The 12,436-nt window shown below is 45.9% G+C and overlaps 2 protein-coding genes across 2 annotated transcripts in view; one reads left to right on the forward strand and one right to left on the reverse strand.

Annotated features, from left to right (window-relative positions):
• Positions 1–1,651, forward strand: part of LOC120858617 (synapsin-3-like) — a 118,794-nt gene extending 117,143 nt beyond the window's left edge. The window contains exon 5 of the mRNA XM_040234801.1: positions 1,105–1,651. Within this exon, the coding sequence (XP_040090735.1) occupies positions 1,105–1,239 (135 nt within the window). The 3' untranslated portion in view covers positions 1,240–1,651. The remainder of the gene's footprint in view (positions 1–1,104) is intronic.
• Positions 1,652–3,282: 1,631 nt separating this feature from the next.
• Positions 3,283–12,436, reverse strand: part of TIMP3 (TIMP metallopeptidase inhibitor 3) — a 58,871-nt gene continuing 49,717 nt past the window's right edge. The window contains exons 3-5 of the mRNA XM_040234803.1: positions 9,123–9,234; positions 8,265–8,386; positions 3,283–7,168 (exon numbers count right to left, since the gene is read on the reverse strand). Of these exons, the coding sequence (XP_040090737.1) occupies positions 6,971–7,168; positions 8,265–8,386; positions 9,123–9,234 (432 nt within the window). The 3' untranslated portion in view covers positions 3,283–6,970. The remainder of the gene's footprint in view (positions 7,169–8,264; positions 8,387–9,122; positions 9,235–12,436) is intronic.

Consider the following 12,436-nt stretch of genomic DNA (forward strand, 5'->3'; position numbering starts at 1 on the left):
CTCAGCGGTATTAGTTCACCATCCTTGTTTTCCCACATAGCCTTGGTGATGGTTGCAAGTACAGTTCATTAGTACTAACTGCACTGTGTTGAGCCCTTCACATGCATATTATATTTAATCTTCAAACTACCCTGATGAGTAGGTATTTCTAATATCTCCATTGGACAGAAGAGGAAATTGAGACTTACGTCGCTAGTAGTAAGTAGTGAAGCTGGACATTCTCCAAAACTCTAACTTGATTATGGAATTGCTCTCCTTCTCTGGACTTCAGTTTCCTTATCTGGAGAATGAGGGACCCTCCCATCATTTCTCATATTTCTGAGGTCCCTCAAGCCTATTAAATTGGCAGCATGTTGCACCACAGCGGCAGGCTACAGCCCAAGAATCTTCCAATCCTGGCATGATGCAGAGAGTTCCTAAGTTATCTGTTCTTTGCGTGTGAGCTCTCAGTATTGAGTTTACCCCAAAGTCAGTTTGGCACAAGACAGCTCCTCTTCTAGCCACTAGGCATCCACATTAGGCCTTACACTGCACCTGATTCCTTCTTTCTGATCAGAGTCTACCTTACTCTTCCCTGCTTTTGTTCACTGACAGCTCCCTTTGCTTGATGGGTGAATTCCCAGCTCTTTGTCCACTGAGCATCTCTAGCACACAGCTGTTTCACTGCACACTGGAATGCCCTTCCTCCTTCTCTTACATCATCTGCTCCTGAAGTCATCCTCACCCCCTGTCTGTCCCTCTTCCAGGTCCCACAAGCCCCTCACTTCCCTCTAGCAAGATGTTATTATCTCAGCCATCTGCCCACAGGCTGTCTTTCCTCCAGACCTGGTCTCACGTGTTCAGTGTGTTGCCCCTGAACACATATAGCTGTGTACGCTGTCGAGTACAGTGCTGGGCACAGAATGAGCTCCCAGGGCTGCTGAGCAAGGTGGATGACAGAGGAGACTGGAGAGGACAAATGTCCATTCAAAGACCTGGCCTTTATCCTGTGGGCAGGGAGCCAGCTACTAGAGCAGATAGGTGTTTGAGGCCTGGGATCCAGTGGGATATTTCTCCATACCAGGTAATAGTGGTTGACCAGTGTTCTGTCATATTCTGTCCTAGTTCTCTCAGCTCATTAAGATCTTCCATTCCCTGGGTCCTGAGAAGTTCCCCCTTGTGGAGCAAACATTTTTCCCCAATCACAAGCCAATGGTGAGTACCTTTTTTCACTCTTATCATTTTTGTGGTATGGAATAAATACAGATGTCCATGTACTCATTCCGTTTGAATGGAGGAGGTGGGCATGGGGGCTGCTCCCTGACCACCTAGGCTCTAAGGAAGAGCTGTGATATCCTGTGGGAACACCTGGCTTTACAGGGGAAGAGTCAGGTCTCCAGGTGAAATTTCAGGTGGTAGAGTAAATGACAAAGATACACAGTATTCCGTGGGACACTGGCAATTTTCAGCAAATCAGGGGACAACTTGAGCTGGCAATTGGAAACAAAGGTGAAAGATGTTTCTAAGGTAGAATGTTATTTCATGTGAGCCCTGTGCAGGTCTTGGTTTCAACTCTTATTTTAATAAAAGCAGTGATATTTTGTTTCCATTAATCATCAAAGGGCAGTTTCCTTGTGCATCCTCTTTGCACTCAAACTTTTGAATATACCCAAGGTTGTTGCTGGGAAGTGGTTGGAGTTTTGCCTGGAATATGTGGGATAGCCTCCCAATTGGAGGATGGGAAAGGTGAACGTCTTTTGGGGTATGAGGTGGGGAGTTCTCCATCCTGCGGCCAGAAGAAGTTAGATGAAAGAGTTCTGGGCTGCTGCAAAGAGCCCGTGACATGCCTGCTTTCATGGTCAGTGGTCTTGTTAAACTGGTCAAAGGAATGCAGGGCCATGGCCCCATGCATGCCTTGCAAAGAACACAAGTCTTAGGGCACAAGATGGTTAATAGGGTTCCAGCAGTCTGCTTTTATCCCAAGCTTAGGCAACTGAGCTTCCAAGTCCTATTTGGAGACACTGATGGGTGTCTCCAGGTGGGGGGACAGTCTAAGCAGGCAAAAATGTTTCTCATTGACTCTGTTTCCCTTTTATCTGATCTAATGAGGTGTCATACCTTCCAGGGTGTACTGGTTGGAATAAGAAGGGGGCATGTTCCAACAAAGTGAGAAACAGTGAAGAAAATTCAGGATTTATCCTCAAACCAGCCTGAGTTTGAATCCCAGTTCTGCCTGCTTACTAGGCTTTGGATCTCTGTGAGCCTCAGCTTCCTTGGTTGAAAACCATGTATGAGAGTGGAACCACTTCATTGGGTTGTTGAGATTTAACACGACCATGTGTACAGGGTACTGTGCTTGGCATACAGTGCTGCTGCTGCTAAGTCGCTTAAGACATGTCCAACTCTGTGCAACCCCATAGACGGCAGCCCACCAGGCTCTGCCATCCCTGGGATTCTCCAGGCAAGAACACTGGAGTGGGTTGCCATTTCCTTCTCCAATGCATGAAAGTGAAAAGTGAAAGTGAAGTCACTCAGTCATGTGCGACTCCTAGAGACCCCATGGACTGCAGCCTACCAGGCTCCTCCATCCATGGGATTTTCCAGGCAAGAGTACTGGTGTTGGGTGCCATTGCCTTCTCAGTGGCATACCATAGGTGCTCAAAATAGAGTAGTTTTAAAAGTGGGGCAAAGCCGTACCTTGGAACATTGTCAACACTGGGATAATATTTAGGTGAAGGGTTTGCCACCAACCCAGCCCATTGAAGGTGACAGGCCCAGCTGTAAGTTCTGAGTGGGGCTGGGTTGGAGGAGGGTGTTGCATGGCTATAGTGAGTTCCTGGCATTCCCAACTAGGCCAAGTCATACTTGAAATTCCAGGCAGGCATTTGGCATCAAGGACTGCTGTTTGAGCCTCCCCCCTCCGACTTCCACTAGGTTGAGATTCTAAGAAAGAAAATAGGGAAGGCTAAGTCAGGGCTCCAGTCTGGGAATACCCAAACCACTAACAGGTAATTAGATGTTGATCCAGATTCCGTAGAACTGGGGCGAACCCGGGTCATAGAATCGGGGAGGAAGGTCAGGGCTGGATTAGCCGCCACAGGAAGTCTAGGATGCCTCTCCTGAAAATGCTCCCACCTGGGGAAAGGGCTGGGGCAGGGTGGGTCCATACTGTGGAACTGAATGGAGGGAAGGGACTATGCACAGGACAGGGGCCAAAGCAGGCAGGACCTGACTTCTGAGACCCTCTGTGGTCGCCATAACCCCCAACAGCGGTCAGGACACAAAGAAGCAAGAGACTGCAGGTATGTGATAGAAATAAAACCACTTTACTGTTTAGAATAAAGGACACACTATAAAAAGTGAACATTATGCAACATTACAAGACAATATACATTCACGGAATATAAAATTCATAAATAACATGGAGGAAAACTGTAAACAGTGCTACAAAATTTAGCAACAAATACATTCCTTCCAGACAGGGTTTTCTCTAGTTGGTTTCTCTCCATCACTTCTGGGTCTCAGGACAGCAGACCAGCTAAGGAGGAAGGGGGGTGGTGCCTGGGAGAATTTATGAAGCCCCTCCCCTCGGACCATGAGCCCTTCTCGTGCCTCCCAGGAGTCCGTTTGGAAGCTGTTGATATCCGTCTTCCCAACATGCTCCCATTGTGTTTCGTTTTTGCTGTCAGAATTTTTAAAGTGTTTTTCTTGTGTAAAACTATTTTAGTGATATTTTTACTTTCTCAGCCAGGAGCCAAACACTTGGGTGTCATTTTTGATTAATCCATGTTGCTGCTCAGGGAGCACATGGTGAAGGACAGAGGCAGGGGTAGGTGTTGTTTCCTGGGGACCACAGTTTCTCTGAGACAGCTGTTCCAATAAGTCATTTTTTTTAATTGCTCAAGAACCCTCATTTTTTGTATGAAAAATGGTGCTCATGGGCTGTAGCCTGATTGCCATTATGTGTCTGGGGCTGTGCAAGGGTAAAAAAGCACAGGAGTCTCCCAGTACTGGCCAGATGGAGCACTGGCCTGAGAGGTGAGAGCTTAGGTGTGGTGCCTCCTGCATAGGGAGGCAGAAGAGATGGCCAGAGGAGGCTAAGACATCTCAGAATCACAGGTCCCATGGCCCTGGATTTTTAGGTGAAATCAAGGCTTCTCAATGGGGTGGACGAATGGACTAGAGGGAAAAAGGAATGGGAATGACCAGCAGAGTGCCCAGGGCCAGTTGATAACAGAGCAAGGATGTGAATGTACTTGCTATTTTTTCTCTTCTCCTTCGTAGTCCAGAAAGCACTAGGATGCCAACAGGGAGGAGTCTGGAGGACTCTCCAGTGCTCATTCCCTCTAGTTCCCCCATTTACCAATCTAGCTGCCTGCACAGTAGAAGTCTTTACCCTCCATTCCACTGTAGAATTTGATTCAGAAAAATGGCGGCATGTGGGTTTTGTTTTTTCCTTTTATCTTAAACACAGTGTACACATATTACAGCCTACACATGACATAAGATTTAGCAAAATAAAACGCTCATGAAATGAATGAAATACAGAAGTGTCTCAGCTACATAAATGACTTTAAATTATACAGTAAGTGAACAGGTGAAATAAACAAAGCTATAGCTTATAGAAAGCTCAAAAACCGCCCTCTGACATCACTCTGCAAAGGACCCTTCTTTGCTCAGGACCTGCTGTTCTCCTCACCAGGGCCTGGCAGATGGGACTGTGGTTCCACCAACTTTTCAGAGGGAAACTTCAGGTGATTGGTGCTCAGGACTCAGCTCAAGTCCCTCTTTGTGTGAGTGGAGGTGACCCCACTAGGGACCAAGAATAGCCAGATGCCTCATGGAGTCACACTGATGTCCAGTTGTGGGAGGGCACCTGTGCAGATCGGGTTAGGGGTTCCACCTTGTAGGACTTTGAGGTTCAAATTAAGAAAATACCAAGTCTGGGACTTACCCCTTAAAAACCACTGGCCTCCTGAACTCAGCACCTTCCGCTTATGCTGCCCCACTGAGAACAAAGTCTCCTGTTTCCTGCATGCCAAATGTCGCCACCACAAGGTGAAAGGTACTAGGTAATGAGACCAGTCTGGAGGAAACCAGATGCCTTGACTGCCTTCTTGCTCTGAGGTTCTGCCAAACACCTTACCTGGGCATTTGTGTTTGTGAGCAAGACATTACATTATGTTGTCTGCTTCTTTTTTTTCTCCCGTTTAAATTGGCAGCTCTGTTTCCTAACGTGGAATGAACTGAAGATACAAATACTAATAGAGGACAAATACCCATAATCTGAAAAAAGAGACAGAGCCATCATGTTAAATGTAACCATCCTACCATCCTCAATTCTGTAAAATACACATCATCACCGACTCTTGGCATCTCAATTTCAACACTAAAACTTAAAGTAATTTTATTTAATCAGAGAATTTATATTATAGTTTTATTTCAAAAAACACAACAAAAACCCTACAGCTGTTTGCAGAGTCAGGTTTTCCCAGTAACCACCACTTTTAATTCTGTGAGGTGAGTGCCTTAGGATGTGGCATTCACCTGCCAGTAAGCTACAGGAAAAGGAGCAAGTTGTCCCCAAACCCAGAAAAGGTGGCCATCTAGCCAAGGCAGGACACTGCAGCTTTCCTTCCTGTGCCCAGGCCCTGACCCACACTAACCAGCATCTCCCATCTGAGCCAGCCAGTAAAGGCAGTTAAATGAAGGCCCCAAACATGAAGCAGGAGAAAAGGAGGACAGAGGTCAGATGACCTCAATTAGAGGGATGCTGAGGGTGCTCAGAATTTCAAATTTTAATTAAAATGAAAAAAAAAATAAAAGATCAACTTGGAATGTCATGATTTTCTTCAAACAAGCAACAACAACAAAATAGAAGAGATTAAGCTATTGGCATATTTAACAGCATTGAACAGAATTCTGTGTCCTGTAAAAAAAAAAAATTAGCTTATGTCCCCACGTGGGTATATGTAAATGTGTATGCAAACACACCCCCCTAGGTGAACTAAAATGCTACTTTGGAAATAATATCTTCTACCCAAATCTACTTGTTCTATATCTGTGGATAGTGTACGGTGTTTGTATTTCTCCGATTTACATAAAGGCAAGCTCCTGGTCAGATCTACCGAAGACGTTTCCAGGAGGAAATCTTGTGGGAAGTGAGAAGAGGAAAGACATTCATCTTAGTCTCTCACCTGAGCTCTTGTCTAAGGCACATTGCCTCCTGACCTCAGGCAGATGTTTAAGTCTTCATCAACTAAGAAAATTCTGTTATTCTGGCCTGGCTGCTTGCTCCAGACTCAGAAACATCTGGTCAACCCAAGCATCAGTGGCTGGGGGAACTGTGTGTGCTGCATCGTCCAGACCCTCTTGCAGTTTCTTCCTTCCCTCCCTCACTCTCATGTGCAGACACAGACAGACACAGTCTGGTAAGGACATGCAGTAGCATCTCCTCGGTGTGTAAGATCTTCTGCGTACCTTGAGTCTATCTGCCGGCTGCCCTTGACTGATTTGAAACAGTTGGCTTTTCAGCAGCTTCCTTGTCTGTGTCCTTTATGTACTGAGGAAGAGGGTAGAGAACGGCAAAGGGAGGAGGGTCTGGGAGATGGTGAGATGGGAAAGAAGAAAGAAGGGTAGATATTACAATGCCCTAATCGGGTAGTTTTTCGATTTTTGTTTTCCTAAAAAAATATAGATTATATCATCACGAAGAAGAGGAGTACCCATTCCTCATTCTTTCTGGCATGACACCAAAAATTTCCGGGTGGAAATGGGTGATGTCAAAAACCAAAAAGAAAGGGAGGGGTGGGGCCAGGAGGATGGTTCCAAATAAACTCCATATGACAGCATAGATTTTCCTCTAAGTGTTCGAAGTGCTAAATTTGCAAGAAAACAGGCACTAATTTCATTGTCATCATCTGAGAAGAGTTAGTGTCCAAGGGAAGCTCAGTGGGAAGGGAGGGAAGTGAGGTGGGGCCGGGTCTGATGCTCAGGGGTCTGTGGCATTGATGATGCTTTTGTCCGGGGGTGCCCATCCTCGGTACCAGCTACAGTAGCCACCCTTCTGCCGGATGCAAGCGTAGTGTTTGGACTGGTAGCCAGGGTAGCCGAAATTGGAGAGCATGTCGGTCCAGAGACACTCGTTCTTGGAGGTTACAAAGCAAGGCAGGTAGTAGCAGGATTTGATCTGCAGTGAGATAACAAACAAAGGTTGGTGGACTCTGCCAGGGTGGACTTAGGCCTGATGCGAGATCTCTGTGGTGGAGCCCAGCCACATCCCTCCCTTAGTGAGGACAATATAAATAACACTCACCAATACTTACTGAGCACCTACTATGTACCAGACATTTCTGCTAAGTGCTTCTATCTTATTCTTTAGTCATGCCTCTATCTTTAATTCTCATAACTGATTTATCTCCCTTTTACAAACAATAGAGCCTCAGAGAGGTTAAGTAACTTGCCCCAAGTCACACAGCCAGAAAGTGATAGAATTAGATATTTGGGAGAGCTTTTCCTCTCAAGTGGTAACAGGCAAGCATGGGAGTTCTTAGCAGTTGTAGGAAATGGAGAAATCAAAAAGATTAAAGCATAAAAATGTAGAGTCCAGCTGCCACAGGCTGGAAATCAGACAGTGAACTGTGTGACTTAGGCCTAGCTACTCTCTGGGCCTCTGTTTCCTCATCTGCAAAATAGGGATAATTAAAACTATACTAGTAGTAATCACTGTTATCCCAGTTTTGCAGAGTTGTCACGAGAATTAACTGAGAGACTGGTTCAACTGCCTCCCACAGCAGCAAGGCTGTGTGCCCTAACTCTGTGCTTGGGTCAAGAAGTTGGGCCAGGTTGAAGAGTGACCTTCTGAAGCAAGTGGTATCAGCAGTCCTGTACCAGTTAAGCCACCTTGGTTGGGGGCCACCAGTGAGTCAGCTGCCTAAGCAAGCCCACTTGGGACTTGGCAGGACCTGCCATTAAAGATCCTGTACCTTCTACAGCCTTGAGTCACAGTGCGGAGCAGGGGGTCAAGAATGCTGAAGAGCCCTCATGCCCCAGCAGCTGCCAAGTGGGCAGCACAGGTTACAGCAGAAAGGCATTCTTTCCTCTCCCTCTTTGCTGCTCAGCATAGGTGCAACATTGCTCGCCACCCCTGCTCAGACCTGCCCCTCTGCCCAGGCCTGACACACATGCCCTTCCCAGCCCAAGGGCCTAGGGCCCAGTTCTGGAGGAGCTGGCATTTCTAGGGCTGCCAGCCAGCAGCCCCCCTGCCTACTCTCCCTGGGGCTTACCTTGCAGTTACAGCCCAGGTGATAGCGATAGTTCAACCCCTTGCGCTGGGAGAGGGTGAGCTGGTCCCACCTCTCCACGAAGTTGCACAGTCCTGTGTACATCTTGCCATCATAGACACGGCCTAGAGGAGGAAAGGGACAAGGCGAGAGTTATTTTGCCCAGAACCCAGCCAGAAGAGAAGGAATTCATGCCTACTGAGTAACCTCCTTAGGCCAGGAAATGTATGTACTTTTCAGTCCCATGATTTTATTTCATCCTCTCCAACATCTTTTAGGATGGATTGTATTCCCATTTTCCAAATGCAGAAAATTAAGCTTGGAGAGGTTAAGCAATTTGTGGAAGGTCCACAAACCCAGTGAGCACTGGAGCTTGGGTCAGAGACCAACTGTTCTCTTCTCATATCAATGGCTTTTGGTCTTGCTTTTTTTCTTTTCTCTACTGATTGCCTAAAGGTGGATGACTTTAAAAGACAGACCTAATAGGTTGACTGAGATGTGGAGACCAATAGGTACTAGCAATTTCTTTTTACTTATTGTAAAGCTGAGAAATTGCAAAACTAGGAGATTTCTTCCCCAGGCAGTGGTAGAATGGAGACTAAAACCCAGCCTCGTAAAGCAACTGTACTCCAATAAAAATTAATTTTTAAAAATAAGTAAAACCCAGCCTCACGTAGAAACTTGAAGCTCCCACCACTGGCCGAGTAAGATAGACTCAACTGTAGATAACTCCTTACAGTTCAGCAGGCACATCACCAGGGACCTGAGGACACTGCTGGGTCTACAACTCCTTCATCCTCTGAACTGAGGAGCAGGGGACCTTGGCCAAACCCTGACCTAGCTGCTGGAGTCGGCCATTACCTGTCAGCAGGTACTGGTACTTGTTGACCTCAAGCTTAAGGCCACAGAGACTTTCAGAGGCTTCTGTGTGGATGTACTGCACATGGGGCATCTTGGTGAATCCTCGGTACATCTGTGGACAGAAGAAATGTCATGAGAGGAGGACCAGACCTCAGAACACATGCCATCATTTGGGCTGTGGGATCGAATTTCCTTCATAGGCCACTGTGGCCTGTCACTGAACTACTTACCCAAGGGTCTTCACTCCAGAGGCAAAGCCACCAGCTCCTCTCTCTTCTGAGCCAGGGTTGGTGCCTTCCCCAAGAAACCTTCCCATCCAGCCAGTCACACCTCCCATTCCATGTTATATAGGTGAGGAGCCCAAGGCGCAGGCAGGTTACGTGGCTTGTCTAAGGCCACACGGTTGGTAAGTGGCAGAGACAGGAATGTAGGCAGGAGAACTTGTTCTTAACCATTATCCTGTGCCGTCTCCCTGGCAGCCCCACAAGCTCATGGCTACAGGCCTCTGATGCAGGCAGGTGCCATTTATAGCTATGTGCCTCCTTCATCAGCATATGCTCAGAGCCACCGGTGTGAACATAATGGAGGCTGAACCCACTTGGCGATTCCAGGTCAAGTCCGTGAGCGTTCTGCAGGCCCTGATCTGTTGAGACAACTGTGAACCGTGTGAGCTGGCAGGGGTGGGAGAGGGCACCGAGGTGTTGCCAAATCCCATTTTCCCCCAGTTCTCAGCCCTGGATGGTTGGTGGTCTCTGGGATTATCCCAAGGGTTTCCAATAAGACAATGTTTCTGCTTTAGTTCTGGTATGCCTTATTAATTTACTTATAGTAATTAATAAAAAGCCAGACATCACCTCACTGGTGTCTCATCTAAGTGTCTCCCATTCAATCTAATGGGCTGTTTTTTTCTCCCTGTTTTCTTTTAAGTGGTGATTGCCTGGTGGGGGGAGGTGGTCCATGAGTCCCCCCCCCCCGCACCATCATAATGGGTTTGTTAGACAGACAGGGTTTGGGAGCTACTTCCTTTTTAAGGGGAGTACTGTTCTAATTGTGTACAACCGTCAGTGCAGGTGCTTTTAATTTACCTGGCCTCCCTTCACAACCCTCTTCTCCCTCAAGGCTCTCCAGCTAAACAAGGAAATGCAGCCAAGAGCAGGGGGTGGGGGTGACTTCTGTTTTCACTCAGTTTTCAGTTATGCCGCAGGGGCAGGGGCATGTCACATCCTACGCCCCCAGTTCCTCAGTGGTGGATGGTGCCTCTCTGGCTCTAATAGGAACCGTACCTAAGAGGGCTGCTGTGTGCGTGCCATCATGTGTGGCCCTGGGAGAACATCCCTTGCATTTACTCCTAGGCCCAGCAACTTCTCGTTTTGGTGTGGATTACCCTTGACTTTTTGGCAAGTGTTCCAACTCAGTACTTGCTCTAGGTTTTTCAGGACAGCCTACTGGAACCTCAGTTTATTCCATGTTGGTCTGTTCCCTTTATCTCCTCTCTGCTTTATGAGTGAAAATGAAGACCCTGCCCAGTAAGAACTCAACTTGTTGAAATCAGCTTAGCATCATTGCTACTTTTGAACTGAAGAACACCTTATTTTAACATGGTTTCTAGCACTTAACACACAAAGTCAGAATCTTAATACATTATAAATGACTGAGTCTGACAAATACAGAGCTGCCTTTTAAGGTCAATTCTGAAAATAACAATACATTTGTAGTAAATGTATGGTAAAGTTAAGCAGATTTTTACTCATTTTGTTGTCTTTTCTTTATATTAATCTAGCTTAATCTAAATATTGATTCTAAAGTATTATTATGTCTGTAGCCATAGAGACCTAGAATTGGTTTGAAAAATTTAGAAGGGTTATCATGGGTTTATAGTGTCTTAAAATCAGAGAATCTCAGAATTGGAAAGGTGGTTAACCTAGTCCGGCCAATGCAATGGAGGATTAATGGTAAACTCAGGTTCAATAGACAGACAGCTAGAGTCTGTATCTTGTCTCTGCTACTTATTAGCTTCTTGGAAAGTTGTTTACTATCTTTGGGCCTCAGTTTCTTCATCTCTAAAATGGGGCAAATCACCCGATGCAAAGAACTGACTCATTGAAAAAACTCTGATCCTGGGAAAGATTGAGGGCAAGCGGAGAAGGGGATGACAGAGAACGAGATGGTTGGATGGCATCACTGACTCAGTGGACATGAGTTTGAGCAAACTCCAGGAGACAGTGAAGGACAGGGAAGCCTGGCACACAGCAGTCCAGGGGGTTGCAAAGAGTGGAACGTGACTTAGAGACTAAACAACAACCAGCTGACTTTATAAGGTGTTTTTGAGAATTAAGTGCCTTAGAATAGCACCCGCACACATTTAGTTAAAGTTAGTTTAAAAATAAGTTATACTGAAGTTTGTCATGAGCAGACAGAAGAGTTTGGTCCCCTTCTTCCTACATGTCTTGCCCAGCCTCGTCTCTTGGTACAAATAGTTAAAGCTGGTTTCAGAAGTAGGCAGGTTGCTCCTTCCCCACTCCCCACTGGCTTTATTGAGGTATGATTGACAGATAAAAGATGTATCAAAAGGGTAAGGTATGCAAGGTTATTTTGATATATGTATATGATGTGATTACCACAAGGAAGCTAGTTAAACACATCCATCACCTCACATAGTTACCTTTTTATGTATGACAACACTTAACATCTACTCTCTTAGCAAGTTTCTGGTATGTCCTACAATGTTGTCAACTACAGTCCCCATGCTGTCGATTAGATCTCCAGAACTCACGCATACTTCAGTACTGAAAGTCTGTAACCTTTCACCAACATCTCCCATTTTCTGCATCTCCTAGATCCTGATAACCATCATTGCACTCTCTGTTTCTAAGAATTCTACTTCTTTTAGGTTTCACAAATAAATGAGGCTGTATAATGTTTTTCTTTCTGTGTCTGGCTTATACTTAGCATAATGTCCTTCAGGCTCACCTATGTTGTCACAAATTTTCCTTTTTTGAGGCTAAATAATATTCCATTATCATATTTCATTGCTATATACATAGCCACACACCACACTGGACTTTGCAAGCCTCTCGGCCTCGCTTCATGATAGTAAGTATGTGAAGTTCCAAGAGCTTAACTTCCCTTGGAGTGAAGGAACAAGTAATGTGAGAAAGGAATTTCTGAGTTTGGGGAGTTCTACCTGTTTCTTACGGAATGTTGTCTGGTCTTTATCAGTATTCACAGCATAAACTGTCACCACTGTGTCAGATATTTCTGGCTTGCCTGTGGAAGATCAACACTGTGCTGGACGCTGCTTTATAGCCTGAACT

The sequence above is a fragment of the Oryx dammah genome, unplaced genomic scaffold, assembly GCF_014754425.2.
Source record: "Oryx dammah isolate SB20612 unplaced genomic scaffold, SCBI_Odam_1.1 HiC_scaffold_29, whole genome shotgun sequence".
Classification (NCBI taxonomy): Eukaryota; Metazoa; Chordata; class Mammalia; order Artiodactyla; family Bovidae; genus Oryx; species Oryx dammah.